Raw genomic sequence first — 25,901 nt, 5'->3', positions numbered from 1 at the left:
TTACGTAGCAATAACTTGGATACTATTGTGCCTTGTTATCTTGGCTGTCAATGAATGCAGCATGCTAACTGGCCTGTCATTGTAGTCAGTGTTCTGTTAGAGCATTATCACCGACGGACTTGCACTTACCGTTAATATGGAAACCAGTGGTAGACCCGCAGCTCCAAAAGACCAGGTAAGGAAAGGAAATAGTTAGCCACTGAATGATGTAGCTGACATCAGTGAACAAGACAATTTTTTACTGGTGAGGTGCATATTCCCCTAATAACTGGCAATAAATCGGAGTAAGTATTTTGTAATTACTGAAATCCTCGGCGAGAGAGCGTAAAGAACTCTATAATAATTCCTGAGAGCACCCGAGCGTTGGGTGTCTCCCTGGCTAAACATAGCCAGTACCGACGCAAGTTTTATCTGGAGCGTTTCCCAATATGTCCGTTGTCTGTGATAGCTAACCATCGATTGCTAACAGCCAGCGTATGTAAGATCTACTAGTCGTATCCTCGCCCCTACATGTGCCTCCACGAGGCAACGCACAGGTGCTCACACAGAAAGGACAAAACTGAAATTAACTGTCTAAGTGCAGACGATCTTTCGACGGCCCTTTTCCCCATTTCTTGATTTACTGTTGGATTACTCAAATGTTAATTAATTTGAAGAGTTAACTAAACAAAAGCACTCTTCGGTGATGTCATGAGGTCTGTCGATACCTCACAGTGTAGCATAATGGGACTTCGCTGTATCTGCATCACCCCTAGAGTATCCCACACTACAGCAGTTGAATATAACTCACAAAGCTTCTAGAATGTTCTGGAAACTCCCAGCTTCCATCATATCTGATACTTGACCTAACTTTCTGGCCATATGTGTCAGGTGTGTTTACAACACACACGCTTGCCCCCTCCCTCCTTCTTCAAGTGCTATGTTACACCCTTCGGTGCAATTGAAAACAGACCAAGTTACAATACTTCAATATACTGTATAAGATGTAGCTGAAGCTTTTATTCTGAAATTTAGCTAAACAACATCATTTAAGCAGGTAGTTGAGGTCAGAATATCTATGTAATACAATAATATGCATAGTTTTCTATGCTACATAGTTTCTCTATGCTCTTCACTTATGCTGGATATTCCCTTTGTTCAGGGGACACTGTAATGTTCCTCCTATGGATTCCACAAAAAGTACGAAGCATCTCCATTGTAGTACCCATTGTTGGATACTACAGTGACGTCGTATTCCTGAAGCTTCGGTGGCCATTTTGCCAATCTCCCTGACGAGATCCTTCAAGCTTTTTATCCAGCATAAAGAATGGCGCTCAGTCACAACGGTGAAATACCTAACATAAAAATAAAGTCGAAACTTTCTGATTTCCCAACAACTGCAAAGTGTTCTTTCTCAGTCATCAGACTTAAAGAGTACGCGAGGATCTTATCAATGAGTCTTTCAGCGTCTTCCCTGATTTTCGCTAGAAGTGGATGTACTCCACATCAGCTAACGTCAGCGTGCAGTTCTTTCCCAGCATTCTTACCAAAAGTAAAAAAAAAAAAAAAGTCAGGATTGGTGAATATATCATCGACTCTTTGAGGACACAGAAGTCTCTTACACCATGAACGTTCCGGAAAGAGCGAAAATCTGTTATGGCTATTCTGAATCAAGAAGGACTCTACTGCCGTTAACTAGGTGCTCCAATAGTTTTATTTCTTGGTCACCGAAGAGGTACCTTTTCAGATTCAGACAAAGACCTGCGCCATGGATACACGTCAATACAATCATTTAGTGGTTTATATGGTCTTCAAATGTCACTTGGAAAACAACAAGGACGTCATCCAAGTAGCATCCATTTAAGACATAGAAGCACTTTGTCCATCATGCGTTCAAGGGTGTCTGTAAAATTTCACAGACGGAACGACATAATTTTGAACTCTTACGGTTTTATAAAAGCGGTCTTTTCCCATTCTGTCAGAAGCCATTTAGCATATACAAAGTAGATAAATATTTTTCTCCCGTCCGAAATTCCAAAGTGGTATTCATCCTTTTTGGTGATTTTCTTCTGCCTCCGGTAATAGATGTAGATCCGCTTTATGCCATCTTTCTGCTTTACTAGGGGACTAAAGTGGAGGACCAAGGACTCAAGTGGCTGCCTGATGGCGTCTCACAGTATCGTCTCCTCTTCGTTTGGAATTATCCGTTATTTATCTGGAAAGACCTTATTTGAAGCCTGAGTGATGGGAGGATGATCCCTAGTATTGATACCATGCTTAACACTGGGTCGACTGGTTTGCCTTATCGTCACTCGAGACACGAATACACTAGAAACCTGATGCAATGTGACCTACAAAAAATGGTTCAAATGGCTCTGAGCACTATGGGACTTAACTTCTAAGGTCATCAGTCCTCTAGAACTTAGAACTACTTAAACCTAACTAACCTAAGGACATCACACACATCCATGCCCGAGGCAGGATTCGAACCTGCGACCGTACTGTAGCGCCTATAACCGCTCGGCCTGTGAACAACACTCGTCGATGTTGTTCCTTGGTCATGCCGCGTTCTGCCGGTGGTAGCTATTTTCACAACACAGATCGCTGTCGGTTGGACACATTTTTCATTTGCAATTTTCCCAACTGTGGCGTTTTAATTAGGAAATAATCTTCTTCAGCTGGCGACGATAAACGTATGATATCACAGAAAATGATGCCACGGAACCGAGTAGTCCCTGGACAGGTTGCCCGTCGATAATGACGTCGATGTGATTTCACGACTTCTTGGCAACTGTAATTCGCGGAGGATTTTCAACTAGACCGACATCCCCTCGTTTAGTTTTTTCTGATTTCGGCAACTGCATGAAAGCTTCAGTCACTGTATGGTGACGGGCACGACTGCGGCACGTTGCAGAGAGACCTATACCACTACACCACAGTACGGCAGTCAGCTTCGTCCCACAGGTCGGCTGTAATCATCCCAGGTGCTTGGCGTTCATAGAAATGCTATGTCGTTTGACGTCTTACGGCATAATAGTCGTTGATCACTTTTCTTCCTTCTCTGCAGTAGCGTACGACATGCTTAAAGTGTACACAATGACAGCATATTCCCGTGTTGTCCACTGACCTCCAAATGAGAGTTTTTCCGGGTGGCAATAGAGTTGTTGACGCAGCTGGTTGTTTCTGTGTTGGTCCTGTTCTTGCAGGATCCTTTTCCGGCCGCAGCGATGTCGGAGATTTGATGTTTTATCGGTTTCCTGATATTCACGGCATACTCGTGAAATGGTCGTAGGGGATAATCCCCACTTCATTGCTACCTCGGAGATGCTATGTCCCATCGCTCGTGCGTCGACTCTAACACAGCGTTCAAACTCACTTAAATCTTGATAACCTACCATTGTAGCAGCAGTAACTGACCTAACAACTGCGCCAGACGCTTGTTGTCTTATATAGACGATGCCGACCGCAGCGCCGTATTCTGCCTGTTTATACAGGGTGTTTCAAAAATGACCGGTATATTTGAAACGGCAATAAAAACTAAACGAGCAGCGATAGAAATACACCGTTTGTTGCAATATGCTTGGGACAACAGTACATTTTCAGGCGGACAAACTTTCGAAATTACAGTAGTTACAATTTTCAACAACAGATGGCGCTGCGGTCTGGGAAACTCTATAGTACGATATTTTCCACATATCCACCATGCGTAGGAATAATATGGCGTAGTCTCTGAATGAAATTACCCGAAACCTTTGACAACGTGTCTGGCGGAATGGCTTCACATGCAGATGAGATGTACTGCTTCAGCTGTTCAATTGTTTCTGAATTCTGGCGGTACACCTGGTCTTTCAAGTGCCCCCACAGAAAGAAGTCACAGGGGTTCATGTCTGGCGAATAGGGAGGCCAATCCACGCCGCCTCCTGTATGTTTCGGATAGCCCAAAGCAATCACACGATCATCGAAATATTCATTCAGGAAATTAAAGACGTCGGCCGTGCGATGTGGCCGGGCACCATCTTGCATATACCACGAGGTGTTCGCAGTGTCGTCTAAGGCAGTTTGTACCGCCACAAATTCACGAAGAATGTCCAGATAGCGTGATGCAGTAATCGTTTCGGATCTGAAAAATGGGCCAATGATTCCTTTGGAAGAAATGGCGGCCCAGACCAGTACTTTTTGAGGATGCAGGGACGATGGGACTGCAACATGGGGCTTTTCGGTTCCCCATATGCGCCAGTTCTGTTTATTGACGAAGCCGTCCAGGTAAAAATAAGCTTAGTCAGTAAACCAAATGCTGCCCACATACATATCGCCGTCATCAATCCTGTGCACTATATCGTTAGCGAATGTCTCTCGTGCAGCAATGGTAGCGGCGCTGAGGGGTTGTCGCGTTTGAATTTTGTATGGATAGAGGTGTAAACTCTGGCGCATGAGACGATACGTGGACGTTGGCGTCATTTGGACCGCAGCTGCAACACGGCGAACGGAAACCCGAGGCCGCTGTTGGATCACCTGCTGCACTAGCTGCGCGTTGCCCTCTGTGGTTGCCGTACGCGGTCGCCCTACTTTTCCAGCACGTTCATCCGTCACGTTCCCAGTCCGTTGAAATTTTTCAAACAGATCCTTTATTGTATCGCTTTTCGGTCCTTTGGTTACATTAAACCTCCGTCGACAACTTCGTCTTGTTGCAACAACACTGTGTTCTAGGCGGTGGAATTCCAACACCAGAAAAATCCTCTGTTCTAAGGAATAAACCATGTTGTCTACAGCACACTTGCACGTTGTGAACAGCACACGCTTACAGCAGAAAGACGACGTACAGAATGGCGCACCCACAGACTGCGTTGTCTTCTATATCTTTCACATCACTTGCAGCGCCATCTGTTGTTGAAAATTGTAACTACTGTAATTTCGAAAGTTTGTCCGCCTGAAAATGTACTGTTGTCCCAAGCATATTGCAACAAACGGTGTATTTCTATCGCTGCTCGTTTAGTTTTTATTGCCGTTTCAAATATACCGGTCATTTTTGAAACGCCCTGTATATATCTCTGTATTTGAATACGCATGCCTGTGCCAGTTTCTTTGGCGCTTCAGTATATTATACAAACGAGATTAGCACTAGCCCTCGTTGTTAAAGTAACATCCTAAAGTCCTCTGCCTCGCTTGAAAATATTTTAATTGCAACGAAGGAAGTTTGTCTTTACAATCGTGTGACATTTGTAACGTTTCCACCGAGCACTTTGCACGTTAAATATCGAACAGGAAAACTGCAAATGATAAAAAAGTGGCGATAGCTCTACGTTAACATATAAACAAGAAAGCGAGCTAATAAAAACGTGGTAAAAAGATTTCTGTTTCACATAATGCGCACCAGTTGATTACACATACTAAGAAAGTTAAACGCCGTTGAACCAAAGTATTATGACCACTGCCCACCAACAGTTTACATGCCGCTGCCTGGCTGTGTTGCTGGTACGTGACACGGTAAAGAAAATATACAAGGTGTAACAAACCTATGTATACAAAATTTTAGCATGTTTTTACGATTTAAACTGAAGTGCCAAAAGTCATGGCATCGTGTTAGATCTCCTTTTGCCCAGGGTGGTACAGTAACTCGATGTGGCATGGGTTCAACAAGTCGTTGGAAGCCCCTGCAGAAATGCTGAGCAATGCTGCATCTATAGCCGTCCATAACTGTGAAAATGTTGCTGGTGAACAAATTTGTACATGAACTGACCTGTCGATTATGTCCCATAAATATTCGATGGGATTCATGTCGGGCGTGTGCGTAGCCAGATCGTTCGCTCGAATTGTCCAGAATTTTCTCAAACCAATCGCGAACAATTGTGTCCAAGTGACATGGCACAGTCTCATTTATAAAAATTTCATCGTCGTTTGTTGCAAATGGTCTCCAACTAACTGAACATAATCATTTCCAGTCAATGCTCGCTTCAGATGGACCAGAGGGCCTAGTCCATATTCCATGTAAACACAGCCCGCACCATTATGGAGCCACCACCAGTTTGCACAGTGCCTTGTTGAGAACTTGGGTCCATGGGGTCTGCGCCACACTCGAACCCTACCATCAGCTCTTATTAGCTGAATTCGGGACTCATCCGACCTGGCCACGGTTTTCCAGTTGCCTAAGGTTCAAATGGCTCTGAGCACTATGGGACTTAACTTCTGAGGTCATCAGTCCCCTAGAACTTAGAACTAATTAAACCTAACTAACCTAAGGACATCACACACATCCATGCCCGAGGCAGGATTCGAACCAGCGACCGTAGCGGTCGCTCGGCTCCAGACTGTAGCGCCTAGAACCGCACGGCCACTCCGGCCGGCGTTGCCTAAGGTTCAACCGATATGGTCACGTGCCCAGGAGATGCGCTGCAGGCGATGGTGTGTTCTTAGCAAAGACACTCACGTCGGTCGTCTACTGCCATAGCCCATTAACGCCAGATTTCACTCCACTGTCCTAATGAGTACATTCGTCGTACGTCCAACATTGATTTCTGCTGTTATTTCCACAGTGTTCTTGTCTGTTAGCACTGACAATTCTACGCAAACACCGCTGCTCCCCGTCATTATTTGAAGGTAGTTGGCCACTTCGTTGTCCGTGGTGAGAGTAAATGCATGAAATTTGGTATTCTTGGCACACTCTTGACACAGTGGATCCCGGAATATTGAATTTTCTAACGATTTCCAATGCGTTTAACTTCAACTACCGTTTCGCGGTCAGAGTGTGTCAATTCCCGTCGTGAGACCTTTTCACATGAATAATCTGAGAACAAATGAAAGATCCGCCAATGAACTGCCCCTTTTATAACTTGTGCACGTGATGCTAACCCCATTTAGACGTGTGCATATCGCTATCCCATGACTTTTCACCTCTATATAAGATAAAAACACTTCCTTATGTGAAGAAAATCCCACAGGTGCACAGTTGCCCCACTCGGGGGCCACGAAAGTTTGATGCTAGTGATTTTCAGAGACGGAGTTCAAACTGCCGTTTGGTGATAGTCTAACATGCTGAAAACAACGAGGTGATTCAAGAATAATGGGTGCAGCTTCATCTAAAGGGGAACCAGTTATGTTGGAGTGTCTGTCGGTGTCTCGTACACCAATCGCTTCATGTCCTCCCACAACATCAAATCGATAGGAGGTCAGCAATATGTCTAAAACAATATTCACCCCACGACAGTTTGAACGTACCTGGACATCACTGTGGTCGTGGTCCCTTGGGGGGGAGACGGTACATCTGTGATATAACTGTCACATAAAATGCAGCGTCTTTTTAATCTTTGGAAAGCTGAAGCAGGCCTGTGGGGAACATTCCTTATAAATAGTTCATGTTTAGAAGGCCGAGAACCCGTTGAAGATGAACCTCACTCAAAAACCGACGAAAACGTCGAAAGTGTGAGTGCTGTTGTGAAATCAGACCGACGTTTAACAATAACGATGACGGGTGAGATGTTAATCACTTTCACGGTACATCAAATTTCGACCCAAGTTTTGCACACTCGAAATGTTTGTGCCAAAATGGTGCCGAAAAAACTCACAACTGGGCAGAAGGAAAATCTAAGAAGCATGTGAGTTGATCTTCTTGAGAGGACTGCCAATGGTCACGAATGATTCAGTCATGTGATCAGCAGGTGATGAATCCTTAGGGCAGGGATGAACCCACCGGAGGGTGTAAGCATATTCATAGGTTGTCAAGAACGTCATCTTGCTGCTCATCGCACTGCGAAGTGCAGTTTTCGAAAGCAAAATGTGCTAGAATTAACGCCCCAAGGAAGGGGGTGGTTTCACTGACGCCATTTATGCCACATTATGAGCTCTTTTCATATCGATTCTGAGCTGCGGTGTGTCTGAAATTTTTTCCTCGCCCACCCATAAGAAAACCGCGAGATTTCAACGCTGGGTGCGCGGTTCTGACCTCCATTGCAGAGGCGTCAAAAGAATGGGTTGAAATGTGGGTAAGAGGGCGTATGACGACCTTTCAGTCGTGTGAAACGTCCACGCCAGCGCTGGGCAGAATTGTGGTAAAATTTGGTGACAATGGTACTTCATTTCATCGCCTGACTTACTTCGGCTATACTGCTTTACCCTTCATTAACAGTAGCTAATGATCATCTTACAGCCTCTTTTCAAGACACTATCCATTCTGTTGAACTGAACATTCAGCCAATCGCTGACGGAATGACAATATTACCGTTAAGCCTTTGAGTTTCTATTTCTTCTTCCTCATCATTAATTCCATTTACATTTACAATCTTTGGCTTCATTTAGTGCTTGCTCATCCTGTAGATTGAAAAAAATGGGGAGTACGATACAAACCTGTCTCACTTTCTTCTCAAACTCCGCTTCAATTTCATATCCTTCGACTCTTGTAACTGTAGACTAATTCTGTACAAGTTGTAGAAAATAATTCCGATCTCTGTATTTTAACCCTGATACTTCCAGAATTTAAAAGACTGTGTTCCATTCAATATTCTCGGAACATTTCTGTATGTTTATATATACTCCGTAAATGTAAGTTCACCTTTCTTCAGTGAAATAAATACGTGAAGTCTCTATATTTCTCCCCGTATTCCTAAATCTCTCCGGAACGCAAAATGAGTTTCCCAGAGATTGGCTTCCCAATTTCTTCCATCTTCTCTAAATAATTAATGCTTTTGTTTTACGATCATTATGTATTAATGATTCACACAGTTCAGCTCCAGTCTTCTTTAGAATTGTGATTCTTCTTGAAGTCCGAGGGTATTTCGTCATAGTACCTCAGATACCAGGTGGAACAGGTTTGTCACGGTTGGATCTCCAAAAGACTTCAATAATTCTGACGGAATGTCGTTTACTTCTGGTGCCGTGTATCGATTTTGGTCTATCATTGAATTGTCATATTTGTTTGTATTATCACAGCTCCCATCTCATCTTCATCTGCTTCCTCTTCACTTTCCATAATATTGCTTTCATGTCTGTTTCCTTTGTACAGCTCGTCTATGTATTCCTTCCACCTTTCGCTTCTTTACTTAGAGCTGGCTTGCGAGGAACACGTTTCAGCGGATCCCACTACAAGTAGTCGTCGTTCTGCACGTGAAACGGGCGCTGCACATATTAGTGTGTGGCGAGTACTCCACGAACAACAATTACACCCATATTACCCACAACGAGTTCATCCAATTTCATGCAATGCTTGTGACTGGCTTTGCTCCAACAATGGATTGATTGACCATATTTCCTCTAAATCGTGCTGTTTACTGACGAGGGCTCATTTGACCGTGATGGTATTTCGAACAGCATGTGTAGGATAAGGAAAACCCTCACGCTGTAGTAGAACCACACCATCAAGTACGTTTTGCTGTGAATATATGGGCCGGCATTGTAGGGGATAATCTCATTGGGCAATATCTTCTACTTGGCCGTCTGAATGGTCACCTGTACTGAGGTTCGTGCAAAGAGTTCTACTTGAGTTGTTGCGAAAGGTACCCTTGTGTGTTCGTGAGAGGATGTGGATACAACATGACGGTGCACTGTCTCTCTTCGGTGTGTGGATGTCCGCAGCCATATCAATGTTGTATTTCCTGGTCGCTGGATTAGAGTGGGAGGTCCTATTCCACGACCTGAAAGGTCACCTCACCTGAATCCCCTTGATTATTTGCTATGGGGATGTCTAAAGTCACTTGTGTATGTAACCCCAATGGGTACGGAGGTGGAATTACTTACCATAATTGTAGCTGACTGTGATGTGATTCGAAACACACCAGGTATATTTGTCACAATCTTGTTGATGGCTGTCAGTTTCAGCACATTTTGTAAGATACAGTATAGATGGTACATTCATTGTGTCAGTGATGGTATTTGCAATTAACTATAACCAATGTATATAAGAAAGTACAGTAATGTGAATTTATTCCTATTATATCCTTAAGCTGACTTCTCCGACCCCACGTTCCCTACCTCAAATTGTTTAGTGGGGCATCCTCTATGTCCTGTTAAATTTTTGCAAGCTCTTACGGAAACACCCTGCGTATGACAGCCCTATCCAGGCTGTTGACTCGCCTCTGGCTACGGAATACAGCACATGGGACGCTGGTACTCACACTGTAGCCACCAGAATGACGGGCGATGATTCAGAGTTGATGTACAATGACAGAGAGACCGGGCTGCGCCCAGCCCAGACACTAACAGGCAGTCCACTAGAGCAGGAAGTACTCACTTCAAGGGAACCCATCTAGGCAAAGCCACTAAGTCGTCTGCTTACAGTTCACAGCACAGGTGGATTCCTGCCACTACTGGAGGGAGACAAAGTCCTTGATATATTACTGGATACTTATCTTGCACTGAAGTACTCGCCGCCTCAAAGAGAGCCGTGGCCGGCATAACATAGTCACATCGGCTTGATCATGCAAAGAGAACTTCAGTGAGCATCTAAGAACATCCAAGTACGTCTCAGGATGAAACACTGATTTGATGAAGGGGGTGGGGGGAGATATTTGCGAGAGGCTGCTAGCCAGGGTACTTCTTCAATAGCAGCACCTCCAACCTGGAAGAAGAAACAACAGGCCATAGCAGCCGGATGTAGCCACTGGGTGGCGATGTCTTCATTCGTTCTGCTCTTCTTGTCATTCAGCTCGTGAAGAAGTCTAGTTAGAGCTGTAGTATTGCCCAACTTCAGCTTTCAGAGGCGCTGGCTGGCTACTTCTGTTTTGCTAGCTTCCTTGAAATCTGCACTCTTGCGCTCTGAATACATCTTCTTACTTCATAGTGCATGGTCACCACAATGACATCAGCAGCTCGTGTTCGTGTGGTTAGCGTTGCAGACTTTCGATTACGGTGTTCCGGGTTTGATTCCCTGGAGGCTTAGAGATTTTCTCCGCTCGAGGGTGGTTGTGTGTGTTGTCCTCAACCTCATTTCATCAACATCAACGCGGAAGTAGCCGATGTGACATCAAATAAAAAGATCTGCTCCAGAAGGCCGAATTCCCCATAAGGAAAATCCCTGCCACAGGTGCCATACCACATTTCAGCACAATGACGGCACTACTCTCCTATAAAATCGTTTAAAAGCATTGGCACCAAGCTGTTCAGTGCTCTAGAGTAGGGCGTGGCTCAACACTCCTCCTTCTCCGAAGTAATTCGGTCCCTGTGGTTGTATTTGTTTACACATCCGGTCAAAAACGTCTGAACACATGATCTACAAATTGACTTAATAATACAAAATCAATACAAGCTTTCTGCTGTCCCTCTTACTCCAATGCAGCATAAATCACACGGTTCGATTAACCTACGTTATTCTGCACAACTCATTAGTACAATAAGATTACCAAAACTCTTATTTTTCAGAGAATTCCGTTACCAAAACATGTAACAGAAAATAGTTCCGCTCAGTTGTTCGTCATGCTTGGTAGCCCTCCTTGTTTACCAGGCAGTTTCTTATTTCATTCTTATTTAATTAACCAAACCCTCTTTGCCTGCAAAAGAATCTTGCACAAACATTTATACTTCCAATTATTGATTGCAGCGATGTTATCCTGCAAGACCTTTCTCAGGAAAGCTCACGGCGCCTGTAACTAGGTATGAATGCCTGTGTTCATTATATCTCTGATGTTCAACTCTTTGATAACATTTCACCACCATATGCACAGCTATCCTGGCTTTGTGCAGACAAGCGCAGAGCTTCTGTCTTCTTTCAAAAATGGTTCAAATGGCTCTGAGCACTGTGGGACTTAACTTCTGAGGTCATCAGTCCCCTAGAACTTAGAACTACTTAAACCTAACTAACCTAAGGACATCACACACATCCATGCCCAAGGCAGGATTCGAACCTGCGACCGTAGAGGTCACGCGGTTCCAGACTGTAGAGCCTAGAACTGCTCGGCCACTCCGGCCGGCTCTCTGTCTTCTTTTGTGGTGTCACTGCCAGACACCACACTTGCTAGGTGGTAGCTTAAATCGGCCGCGGTCCATTAGTACATGTCGGACCCGCGTGTCGCCACTGTGTGATCGCAGACCGAGCGCCACCACACGGCAGGTCTCGAGAGACGTACTAGAACTGAGCCCCAGTTGTACGACGACGTTGCTAGCGCCTATACGGACGAAGCCTTTGCTCTCATTTGCCGAGAGACAGAATAGCCTTCAGCTAAGTTAATGGCTACGACTTAGCAAGGCGCCATTAGCCTTACATAGTTTGATAGTTATCGTATGAAATGTCTCATCAAGAATGCTGTATTCACAACAAGGATAAATAAAAGTTAAGTATTAGAGGAGCTGCATACTTTTCTTATTAGAATTCACTACTTATCCTGTTCCAGAATTCACGCCCGTCTGCGTTAGATAGCGTGCATTTCGGCCTCCTCTATCTACAAGGTGTTGGCACATTCACCAACACATCATCTTTACTGTCTTATCAATGAACATTGTCCCTCATATCTCTCCTCGATCTTAGCACACGGCAGATACACTCATACCCGTCAGAGCAAAATCTTTTCTGTCACGCTCCATCGTTCAGCCACTTTCTCGAAGTCCATCACAGTAGCACGAATCCCACTCGCAGACGACCTCCTGCTTGATATTCGAGAACTAAATAACATCTTCAGCTTCAAAAGACAGATAATAACATGTATTAAAGTAACAATAAAGTTACCATTGTCCCTGCACGCACTCGTTGCCCGTCTACATCACTCTTTCCAACATCATCTTCCTCTTTTCCGAGTACTCTTAGCGATGTACTGTCCTTCTCGCAGTATTCGTGATATCAGGAAACATCTGTTCTGTAGACCTATAAATTCTTCTCTTAACTGCCACTATCATTATTGTTATAAATGTCGCAGTTATAGACAGTATTATTATTATTATCATCATTGTTATTATTACTAGGTTATTATTTTCGTAGGTAACTATGATGTAATATATATTGTATGTGTGAAACATTGGTCTGAAGTAAGAGAGGACCTGATGGCTCTAATCAGACCAGGATAAATAAAGGAATGAAATTTTCCGCTACGGGTCACTTAGTCCACATGAATTGGGATTTCAAAGGGATGGGAGGTTTTCTGCTGGAGGTGGATGCAGGTTATACAAAGCATAATCAGAAGCACTACTTTACCAGAAGGTCGTAATATTACTGAGCTGTTTAGAGAGATATTGTTGCACATGCTGAAACATTTGCTCAGGTGTAATACATCTCTTCTGTGAACCTATAAACTCACTGGATGAGTGTAGGAGATTTGGCTTCAAGAGGTCATTTAAATAGGTTTGTTTCTGGATCGGCAACACATCTAATGGTTTTTCTGGACAATGCAACGAAGCTGTGTCAGGTTTATCATGTTTGTTCTAGTGATGATGGCTGGGAGATGGACTGTCGTAGCTACTCTGCACTGAATACGCGTACAATGTCTTAATCGTACCTCTCTGTGAGATCTGTCTAGCTGTTTCTTAATATCCACGAGGTACTCTATTTTTTGGGAGGTCACATTGTAGTACTACTGCTCGGGAATTTCCTTGTGCGAATAAGTAACTGTGCTTGTTGGCAAAAGAGTTATAAAAATAATATAAATATACAAATTAGTAACCCAATAAGAAGTAGCGAGTTACATGTAATTATTCACATTATTCACAATATCTTCGTAAAGGGAATTGAGTGACTCGCTTCGTATCAAGAGAAGGCGTTAGACAAAACAGAATCGACATATCATGTCAGGGCGTATATTACAACATTTTTCATGGCCTGATGGAAATTAATGTAGCGATGGATTCCAAATAAAAACATGGCACATTTGACTTGTTGCTCAGTTGGCCTATACATTTCGCATAAAATGCAATGGCCCTGTGCCTACATCACAAAAGATCAAGTTAATTAACGTTTTCCGCCCAATTACTGCAATACATTTCAATTAATTTCGGTGGTCAGGTACTAACAACAAAATTGAAGTGTCATTCAGCACTAATACTCTGTTACGAGAAACTATGGTACAAATTCAGCTTATAAATGCGAGTTTTTGAGTTTGAATGAATGTGGTATATCTCTCCCGCCCTAGAAGACCTAACCAAAATATAAACGGAATCAAACGTTCGCTTATTTTAGCAGCTTATTTTAGCCTCAATTCGGGGTTAGCGTTTGTTGGAACGATGTGTCTCACATGATAAATCGCAGAAGAAGTGAGGAGTAAACATCGCCCAGCTTTGCCATTACGATAATATTCCTGTAATTCATTCGACACTCTGCTAACGCATTAGATGTTTGTTTATTTGAATTTTACAATCGGACGTAAACGACTCATTTCCTCAGCAGGCACAAGTAGTAAACAGCAGAAGTGATAATGAAGACACTACTCGAACAAATATCAGAAACAGCATGCCGTCATCGTATACAGACCCTCCTACCTCTAATTTATAGAGCTGTATTTTTCTTGATGTCTTCTGAAAGTAGTGAAAGAATCCACGAATAATAGCAAGAAAATCATGTCAGACAAGAATCGTGGAATATATCTCGTCTGAACTATAATTCAAGATTTGTTTGAAGACATTATTTAAATTCTGGGGTTTAAAAACTGCTTTAAAGCCTGTTCCTTCAAACAAACAAGTTCTGAGAGACTTAACAGAGAATCGAAGTCCAATTCCTTTGAAAAAGTCCAGTGTTCCCAGCTTCTTTGATCACTCGGCGGTATCCTTTTATCTGTAAGAAATCAATTGCCTTCCTAGCCTAGGTCTTTTGACGCTCCAAAATTCTACTGTAGCTGCTTTTCCTTAGCACACAGTAGGCAGTGGAAATGCAACTCCATCAGGATCGCAACGTGGATTCCTGAATCCTAAAACGGTTTCATTTCGCACCAAATAGATAGAGCATAATGTGAACACGTCAGAGGTGTACAGAATACGTAATTCCAGGAGAAAGCCTTAGTTGAGATACACACAGCACAGGAAAATAAAATATAAGATTTTATCTACTTACATGTCAACATGTCTGGTTCAAATGGCTCTGAGCACTATGGGACTTAACATCTATCGTCATCAGTCCCCTAGTACTTAGAACTACTTAAACCTAACTAACCTAAGGACATCACACAACACCCAGTCATCACGAGGCAGAGAAAATCCCTGACCCCGCCGGGAATCGAACCAGGGAACTCGGGCGTGGGAAGCGAGAACGCTACCGCACGACCACGAGCTGCGGACTCAACATGTCTGGGTAACAATGTTTACTCGTTTGAGGCAGTAACTACATTCTAAGAGCCGACACTTACTTTACTTACACGATCCAAATTTCGTAACAACTAAATATTAGTTACCTTACAAATCCCACATTATATCACATTTTTCCGTGTAACGATATACGGTTTTTTCTTCGTTTTGGTTACGTCAACGAGAAAATTTCGCTCTTTCTAGGTATTAAATGGTTTGCACACGCGTATTACGAGGTGAATTCCAAAACAAAGTTCCGTTAGGTCATAAAAAATAAGCTAATGAGAAAATGTTTTTGTTGACAATAAATATTTTAGTATACATCTATTTCACTTTTCCACATAATCGGGCCGGCCGAAGTGGCCGTGCGGTTAAAGGCGCTGCAGTCTGGAACCGCAAGACCGCTACGGTCGCAGGTTCGAATCCTGCCTCGGGCATGGATGTTTGTGATGTCCTTAGGTTAGTTAGGTTTAAGTAGTTCTAAGTTCTAGGGGACTAATGACCTCAGCAGTTGAGTCCCATAGTGCTCAGAGCCATTTGAACCATAATCGCCGTTCATATCTATATACTTTCTGTAGTGCTGCAGCAGTTTCTTTAACAACTCTGCATAGAAGTCTGCAGCCTAGAAACTAAACAAGTTGGTACCGCCAGTCTCGGGTTCATCATCGTTTTGAAATCGCTGTGCACCCAGCCACATTTTCAAATGCACGAAGAGGAAACAGTCACTTGGTGTAAGGTCGGGACTGTATGGATGGTGCTCAGAAAGTTGTCAACGGAAATCGTGAGTTTTCTCCTTGGTTTCGGCAGCAGTATGATGGTGAACGTTGTCGCGAAGGAGGATTATGCCAGACAACGGGTTCCCGTGGTGTTCATTTTGGGTTGCACGTCTCAGTTTGGTTAGCATTTCACAGTATACGTCATACGTCACCTCTACTTGTTGAACCACGTCGTTGAAATCAATAAAAAGGACACCCTTTTCGTCCACAAAAAAAAACTGTAGCCATCATTTTTTGATTCGAGATCGGAGACTGCTTAAAGTTTTTTGATGTGGATGAACTTGAATGACGCCTCTGCATTGACTGTTCTTTCGATTCTGTGTTGGTGTACGACATCCACATCTCGTTGCCTGTAACAACGTGAGAAGAAAATCATCTCCATCTTTTCTAAAGCCCTCCAAAAACTGTCGTGTAATACGCATTCTTTGCTCTTTGTGCTGATCGGTGAGCATTTTTGGATCCCACTTCGCACACAGTTAGTAATATCCAAGATGTTCGATGCATTCCTGTAAATTGAGGTTCGAGCAACATTTTAGTATTTGTCAGCCAGACCACTAACCATCAGTCGCCGATCACTTCAAAGTTTTTGGTTCACTTGATCAACGATGTCGTCGCTCCGAATACTGGACCTGCCACTCCACTGTCCATCGCAAACATTTTCGAGGCCATTTTGAAATTCTCGACACCATTTTCGAACTTTTCGAACATGTTTGTCACTCATTATTTCACGTCCAGACACTATGCATAATTCACGATGGATTTCGGCGGCAGAAGACCCTTTTGCCAGCACACCGCGCACTTCACAAATGGCGGGATCCACCATTGCGATCTGCACTCACCGACTGCCAAACGACTACTGAATCAAATCAACAATGCTGTCGGTAGGCAGCGCTGCACGCGTGAAACTTCATTCAGGCCTACCATCAGTTAAATACTGGTCACCGGACCTCAGTTTTGGAATACGCCTCGTATAAGACAAACATCACGTTTGGATGTGCCTAATTCTTTAGGGTCAAGAACTCTAGTTCGCATCCCACCTGCAACAACTGAATCAGACCTATCAAATGTTATTTTTCTCTCAAACGTAGGTGGTATGTCAGTCCTTTCGTGAGCTGACTCGGTCTCCGCAAGAAAGAAATTGCTATTAAACATGATCTGCCTTGACAGGATATTCCTTAGCATTAATAAAAATAAATAACGTTACATCCTTTATACAAACAGGAAACGTGTTTTTTTTTTCATAAATTCTGCTTCTTACTGATTCCACCTCCTCCCCTTCCACATTTGATTAATTAACATTACTACTTAGTGACCCACCAACAACGAAATTCTCAGACGAGGCAGCACTCTGAACATTCTGTGTTGGTCTCAGTACAAGAGGCATCCAAAATCTTCGAGGTTGCCGGCTGAATCATTTACATAGGTTCGTTTCGGTAAAGTCCCAGCACTAAGGAAAGAGTGTACTGTTTATACCACATTCCTACATGGCTCTAAGCACTATGGGACTACCGAGCGAGGTGGCGCAGTGGTAAGACACTGGACTCGCATTCGGAAGGACGACGGTTCAATCCCGCGTCCGGCCATCCTGATTTCGGTTTTCCGTGATTTCCCTAAATCACTCCAGGCAAATGCCGGGATGGTTCCTCTGAAAGGGCACGGCCGACTTCCTTCCCCATCCTTCCCTAATCCGATGAGACCGATGACCACGCTGTCTGGTCTCCTTCCCCAAAACCAACCAACCAACTATGGGACTTAACATCTGAGATCATCAGTCCCCTAGACTTAGAACTACTTAAACCTAACCAACCTATGGACATCACACACATCCATGCCCAAGGCAGGATTCGAACCTGCGACCGCAGCAGCAGCGCGGTTCCGCACTGAAGCGCCTAGTACCGCTCGGTCACAGCGGCCGGCTTTGCCACATTCCTACAAATCCCACAATCTATGAGTCTGTGATACGTGTAGATATGCACCCTTGAACATCTATTTGAGAATTATACCTGCCATTATTTAGGATATACCAGTCATTCTTTAGGATGTTCACAGTCAACAATCTAGAATAACGTAACAGTGTTGAGGTCATTATGAAGTTCGGCAGTTCTAGATATACCTCATACTCAAACTCTGTGTCTTGTTTACCCGTTTAAATTCAGTTCTATTGCTTTTGTCAGAATTAGCAAACAAACGATGCCAACAAATTATTTTTGCCCTTTAACACAATTTTTGTAATGAAATACAAACGGATGAAGCTCTGGTTTAAACAAGCCATCATAGCAAACTTGATATAGTTTATACATGTTGTCTTCTTTATTTTTCGGCCTATTTTTCCCTCAGTTTCAGGTATACATTGGTCAGCGAGAACGTTGTGACCACCTACCTAATAGCTTGTATGTTCACCTTTGGCACAGGTAACAGCGGCGATGCATCGTGGCATCACATCTGCCCACACAAGCCACTTAATTCCCGTAAATTCCGGGGATGGGGCGATGAGCTCTGACGCCGTGTTCAGTCACATCCCAGATGTGGTCTATCGGGATCAGATCTGGCGAGTTGGGGGCCAGCACATCAATTAGAACTGTGTTCCTAGAAACACTCTAACACTCTCCTGGCCTTGTGACGTGGCGCATTATCTAGTTGAAAAATTACACGGCCATTGAGAAACATTATCGTCATGAGCGGGTCTACGTGGTCTGCAACCAGTGTACGATATCCCTTGGCCGTCATGGTACCTTACACGAGCTCCTCTGGACCCATGGATTAACACGTGAATGTTCCCCAGAGCATAATGGAGCCGCCGCCAGCTTGACTCCGTCGCACATTACAAGTTTAAAGAAGACGTCTCCCTGGAGGACGACGGATTCGCGCCCTCCCATCGGCATGATGAAGAAGGTATCAGGATTCAGCAGACCATCCAACGCTCTGCCAGTGCGCCAACGTGCAGTGCCGATGTCAAAGTGCCCATTTCAGTCATAGTTGCCGATGTCGTGGCCCATGCATGGGCCGTCGGCTACGGAGGCCCATCGTTAAGATGGGCTGTGTGTTCCGACAAACTTATACACTGTTCAGCATTGAAGTCTGATGTTAGTTCCGCCACAGTTTGCCGCCTGTCCTGTTTTACCAGTCTGCCCATGGTACGACGTCCGACATCTGTAATGAGGGGTGGCCGCCCAACACCACGACGTCTGGACATGTTTTCACCTTGGTTTCGCCACATGTTGAAGACACTTGCCACAGCACCCCTCGAACACCCGACATGTCGTTCAGTTTCCGAAATGCGAGTGCCGAGCTTCCAGGCCATCACAATCTGCCGTCGGTCAAACTCAGATAGATCACGCACCTTCCCCATTCTATACACGGACAGCACGCTCACTGGCACTAGATACACCGTGCGTGTGTACGAATTCAGGGGGGCTTCATACCATTCGTATTGGCACTTATCTCGGAAACGATTCACCTGACCGGATTGTACGGTAAAACGTGATTTAGCAAGCCGAACGAGTAAGGGTCAATAGAACAGTAAACCTCACACTGGTTGAAAGCTACTGAAAAATGGAGAAATTGAACTCAGATTAAGAAGTTCAAGTGGAAATACGGGAAAAAATTTGTGCCATTCAGAAGAGTTCTCAAGACTTAAAATTTACAGTCTAGGCTCTAGAAAGCTTTTTTTTTTATTTTGGGTGTTTCAGTGACATCGTCAAAAAAAAAAAAAAAAGTGGTCACGCCACACAATCCAAGACAAGAGGTCTTTTGGCGGTGCATTGCCAAACGTTTGTGCAATGACCTTAATTGTGTTTGTCATTCGTTTAGTAACAGTATATTCTAACGAACAGGCATTTTATATGCTTATGATACTATGAGAATGTCATCATAATTATTTAAAAGCAGAGCGGGTTTATGCGGAGAGGTATCAGGACCATCCACGCCGATCGCAACATGTTTTCCAGTGATTGCAACCACTGATTCGCAACAATGGCCATGTGAAACCGTCCCTCAATAGTAAAAAATGAGAAATAAGTCTCATCGCAATAAATCTTGAACTACATATTTCTACACGAAGGATTGCATGGAATTCTAGATTGAGTAGAAGTACAGTCTGCAGAATTCTACGTCATAGTTGTTTGCGGCCAAATCACATGAATATTTGTCGGAAATTAAGCTATAATGGTTACCACACAAGAATCGTCTTCTGTACCTGGTTTCTGAATCAAAAATTGGGCTTTACTACTGCCAACTGTGGATTTATGAAGCCACTTTCAGATCTAATGGTGAGATGAACCACAATACTTACTATTTGCCAGAAGAAAATCTTCGCTGATTATATCAGCAAGGTAGTCATCACGACTGCTGCCTAAATACTTGGTGTTGACGCATCCACGATGTTGTACGAGTTTTAATTCACTGTTAAATGATGAGCGGTACCGCAAAATTTGTCGAAATATTGCACTGACAGAGTTGCTACAAGACGTTCCGCTAGCAACACGTTCCTAATGTCAAAGCAGTAAGATGAATGTTCAGAAAAAAATTTTCTGGGTAGCCAGGCTTGCCTTATATGATATTTTCCTCTTCGGCCAGGTGGGCCAGTGACCCGACCACCACGCGTTACAGACAAAGTGCATCAACAGAGCCTTACCAGACGAGACGACGTCAAAAACTGATTTCGCGAGCATGCTGATCGCTCTCAGATGTAGACATATTTCGGGATATTCAAAGTGCACAGACGGGACCAGAAAAGAAAACTGTGGTACTTTTTAATAATTTTTATGTTACAAATATGAGAAAAATTTTTCTTTCAGTGCAACATTAAAAAGCCCATCCATTATGCTATAAACTTTATTTTAATTCCCTTAAGCGTTGTTCGTGTTGTCATATTTTCCAGTATGGAGTTAAGTATGCCAACACTACACGTCTTACGTCTCCCTGACACGAAATCATAGGATGTTAACGTCACTTTTAACACAGATGCTGATTAAGAATGGAGTGAATATTAATGATTAACGTTTCATCCACATTGAGGTCATTAGAGACGGAGCATTGTCTGAATCGGGCTGAGATGGGACAGGAATTCTGTCATAACCTTCTTGAAAGAAACTTTCAAGTTTTAGTGTGAAATGATTTGCGGAAGTCAAGTAAATCCTTAATCAGAATAGTCACAGGAAGTTTAGAAGCCTGTCCTTATGCGCTGTAACAATGAATCAGTCGTTGGTACATTGTTGCTCACCATTTTTATTTCGCCTAATTATTTAAAAATGTGCATTTTATTTCAGCAACGGCAATAAAATATAAAATTGTGATTACATGCGCCAGATATCATTTTGAATGTGCACGTACCAGAACTAGTTTGTGGAGACGTTTGATAGTCTGGGCTGTGGTCCAGTGAGGAAAAATAAAGTTTCATTTCGCATGTGTTATGCGAAACAACTTTTAATTATATTGGCGAAATTATTCAAATAAATGAGTACCACTCAACCATGTTATATGAATCTGTCTGGCTTTGTGACGTACTTTCTGAACATGGCAGGCTACATTATTGATGCTTGCAGGTGAAATCACTGCACACCGTAGACGTCCTGCTGCAACTGTTGCGTCCTGAATTATTTTTCGACAGCAACCGTATTGGCTACATTTTCCCATTATCCGTACCTCCCATCGAAGTCCTTATCGTAATGTTCTGTACCAAATGCTTCTCTATCAAAAGTGTTCGGACTCTGCGACACAAATCTGGAACGGACTTTTTCCATTAGTAGATCCCAGAAAAAAAAAAAAAAAAATCATGACGCCTGTAGTGAAAATTGTGAAGTACATAACAAAAGCTCTCACTTTTCCATTTATACCCAGCGGACCTCTTCCAGGGATTTGTTTCACTATGGTTAGCCAGGTTGTACCTGTAATTTCATAAGTACAAACTTTTGTTACGAAATATTTTAGAGCTGGGCGAATTCTTTCATTATCAGAGACTCATCGTTTTTAATACCTCTCAAATATTTCATTACGGTATCATGTGTAATGACCTGGATCTCCCCTTCTGGAATCAAATATTTCTCGTGTATTATTAATAATGTCATGCTGGATATGATAGTTCATGGAATCATAAAATTTTATGACTCTGATTCGATTTAGTCACATTTTTGCATTTCTCTTTAACAATCAGCACTCTCCAGGCTACTGCATTTCCAAGGAAAACCTGAAGCCCACAATGGAGAATTTTGAACCTTCACACAGAATGGCTGCCAATCAGCTCTCTTACTGAGCCATCCCCGCTATAGAGTCATTACAAATTCCATAATAACTGAGCCGCATCTCGATTTTCTCTTTCCATTAATAGCACTTACGACGTCAGACTATTCTGCACTGACTGTACAACACAGCTTGTGTGCGAGAAATAGTTGTGAACAAGAGAAGGATAAGCATTAAACAACGAAAATCTCAAAAACTAATCATATTGCACAGTTTTAAGTAGAATTCTAGTCCAATTAAAAAAAACTAAAATGATGTATCACATCCGTTTGAAATACATAATACGTAAATGAACTAACAGCTACACAGAAACAGATTACACAATCCCTCATTAAATGCTGCCGTCAGACGGTTCTCTATATTTTTTTAGTTAACAATAATTTGCTTTTGGCTTACATACTTTTCACATCGTATCAATAATCTGGTTATGACTAGTCTTGTTTTTTCTTGCAGGAATAATGCTTTATGCAGGTTCAATAATGATAGTAATGGTTTCTTTTCTTTCTTTTTCAGAATCATCCAGATCTGTTATCGCGAGGTGTGTAGGAAAAATTAAGAAGATTTAAGAACCATCTCCCATACAAATGTGCTTTTGTGCGTACTTCATCGCTTGGATAAATAGGCTAAGAAGTCAACAGAACGAAACAGAGGACTCCCCTGAATCGAGGTATACTCATACGGAAGAGAGGAATACTACTGACAACATCTGTCCCGTTTGTTGGAATCCTGAAGAGTCAGGTGTACACGAACAATGTCAGACGTACGAGATGCATGCTTTCGTCATAACTGAGGTCCTGCGAGAGTCTTCACTGTGAACAGTCACCGATCTGAATCGTGAACGGACACCGTTTCACAATACTTCTCGAGAAAGAAAAACAGTGAGTTTCGACTTCAGTAATTCTATTTCTTCTGTAAGTAGCAATATTTATTTATACACGTTTATATACACCTGTAACAGTACCCATGGACAACTCTTACAAGATGGCGAGCTCAGACGTGGATTATTACGACACGGAGACAGTCACGGCGGACGATGACAGCTTGACCAATTCCACGACGAACATGTGTGAAATGCCAGGGTCCGCAGCACTGTCGTCGACACCGTTTGTGGCGCTCGTTGTCGTGTTGTACGGCGTCATAATGCTGGGGTCGGTGGTGGGCAACGGGCTCGTCGTGTACACCATCACGGGGAACAGAGCAATGCGCACAGTGACCAACCTGCTGCTGCTGAACCTCGCGCTGGGCGACCTGCTGCTTACGCTCGTGTGCATTCCCTTCGTCGCGCTGCCGGTGCTCATCTTGCAGCACTGGCCCTTCGGCCTGCTGCTGTGTCAGCTAGTCAGCTGCGTCCAGGTACCATCTCTTCCAGCTCCTTTCCAAACTAATTGCTTCCGCATCAGATTAGGGAGTCCAGAAGCGACTGTCCATTCAGGAATTCAAAATTATAGGCACACCAACTTTTCCTCTACTACGTATATTAAGATTTCAAACGTTGAGGTACTTCGTGATATTACTGAGCTGCGTGGACATGAAGTGTTCTAATAGTCTATCTTGAAATAAAACTACTACTCCCTTCCTCGGGTTTTCCTAAATTAATAACAAGCCCAACATTTACAGTAAAAGTTGCTAATTTTAAGTTCATTACAAAGCTTCTATATTCCAGAATCATCGCCACATTCATTTAAATCTTCTGATAGTTTGCGTACGATACCAGTGCTATTGGTCTTTCATTTTCTGTTTGCAGAAACACACAACCGCGAAAAAATGCAACAATCTCCAGAACTGTGTTCAGTGACACCACGGTATAATATGCGCATACGCAGAGGTTGTAAGTGATTTATTTTTCACAGTCATCGGCGATCAGATGGCGCTCAGAGGACTGTCCGTGCACCCTCTGTTCTGACTCTGCAGGCAGTAACTGTGCTGAGTTTAGATATAAACAGTGTTAGCAACATTCATTCTAGGGTTCAACCATGGCCCACCAACGAGTATGTACACCTATTGGACAGCTTCAGTCAATTGAACGGTGTCGCACTGCGTGCCTGCGGAAAGTTGGATGGACATACCGACAGATTGCTACACGTGTTGAGCACAATGTATCGGCGGTGTGTCGCTGCTTTCAACAGAAGTCTGTAGAACATTCTCATACCTGTAGACCATGTTATGGACGTCTGCATAGTACAGACACACGTCAAGATCGACGTTGGCCAACCGAACATCATCTACCGACGAAATCTCAGCGAATCAGGGATGACTGGGAAGCTCCTGCTGGCAGCAGGGTTAAGATGACGTGTGCCTCGGGGCAGGCTACTACTGACACCATGACACCGCCAGGCGTGGCTACTCTGGTGTCGTAAAACAGTCAAGTGGAGAGTGGAATGGCGCTCTGTGTTCTTCAGTGATGAGAGTAGTTTCTGCCTGCATGCGTGTAACGTAGAACGGGTGAGATGCCTACTCCAGAGTGCTTTCACCTCCTATCCCAGACTTCATGGTGTTGGAGGCCATTCAGTTACAACTTACGATCATATCTGGTGTTTCTGCTGGGTAGAGTAGGCAGAGCAGTGTCCGCTACACTGAACAGGCTGCTACCACCGTTCTACATTTTTTCGACAGGAAGATGGCATGCCTTTTCAGCAGTCCAGTGCACATCCACATATGGCTGCAGCGACGCAACGTTCTCTTCGTCGTCCACAACTGCCCTGGCCAGCAAGATCACCAGATCTCTCGACAACTGGACGTTTAAGGGACACATTGAATTGGGAAATTACTCGGCCTCAGTTGACACAAAAGACGGAAGATACATGGGACGATCCATCGCAGGGTGCCATTCACAACCTGTCCGCCCCCGCTAGCTGAGTGGTCAGCGCGACAGAATGTCAGTCCTATGGGCTCGGGTTCGATTCCCGGCTGGGTCGTAGATTTTCTCCGCTCAGGGACTGGGTGTTGTGTGTCCTAATCATCATCATTTCATTCCTATCGACGCGCAAGTCGCCGAAGTGGCGTCAAATCGAAAGGCTTGCACCCGTCGAACGGTCTACCCGATGGGAGGCCCTAGTCACAAGACATTTTATTTATTCACAACCTTTATGATGGTCTGAATGCGAAAGTACACGGGCGTGTTGCCGCCAAACAGAGTACACTGCATATTGATGCTACTGTCTGGGCATCCTTTTCCGTTATCTGTGTGTTTCATTCGATCTGAATTCCTTAATATATACTCCTACAACGACGAACTACCTTTCACCTCACTTGTCGATAAAATCACCTTGTGCTTGAGGGTGTTCCATTTTTTTCTGGCAATATAGATGACTGAAAAATGAGCAAGTTTATTACCTTAATATGGTGCCTAAAAGAAGAAATTAGCAAAAATATTGAACAATATCCATGATACATGTCCGTTCACAATATAAGCGCGACCTGCACCCAAAAGTAACGAAACTGCTTGACTTACTGAAGGACATATGTAGTTTATTAATGTGCGACTGCTTTACGACTTAAAACATTGTATTAAGACCGAGGGAAATGTTCTAGAAATTGATTGAAGCACCAGTGGTGGACAAGCAGTCCACTGCACCAACATTCATGCGCTACTCTGAGATTTGTGTGCGTGATTTCACACAAAAAATTATACTAAAACAACGAATTTGTATATAAAATAACAGCAATGCTAAAGCCTTTTACGTATAAAATTGCCTGGTAGTAGGCCAGAAAGGTCCACCAAATGCAGGA

At 43.5% G+C, this 25,901-nt stretch overlaps 1 protein-coding gene across 1 annotated transcript in view; it reads left to right on the top strand.

The window, feature by feature from the left end:
• Window positions 1-25,901, top strand: part of LOC126249643 (melanopsin-A) — a 485,748-nt gene that overhangs the window by 111,135 nt on the left and 348,712 nt on the right. The window contains exons 4-5 of the mRNA XM_049951321.1: window positions 22,686-23,050; window positions 23,131-23,525. Coding sequence (XP_049807278.1) covers window positions 23,136-23,525 — 390 coding nt within the window. The 5' untranslated portion in view covers window positions 22,686-23,050; window positions 23,131-23,135. The remainder of the gene's footprint in view (window positions 1-22,685; window positions 23,051-23,130; window positions 23,526-25,901) is intronic.

Source organism: Schistocerca nitens, chromosome 3 (genome assembly GCF_023898315.1).
Source record: "Schistocerca nitens isolate TAMUIC-IGC-003100 chromosome 3, iqSchNite1.1, whole genome shotgun sequence".
Classification (NCBI taxonomy): domain Eukaryota; kingdom Metazoa; phylum Arthropoda; class Insecta; order Orthoptera; family Acrididae; genus Schistocerca; species Schistocerca nitens.
The sequence above is the reverse complement of the archived record's forward strand: the minus strand, read 5'-3'. Positions and strand labels throughout refer to the sequence as shown.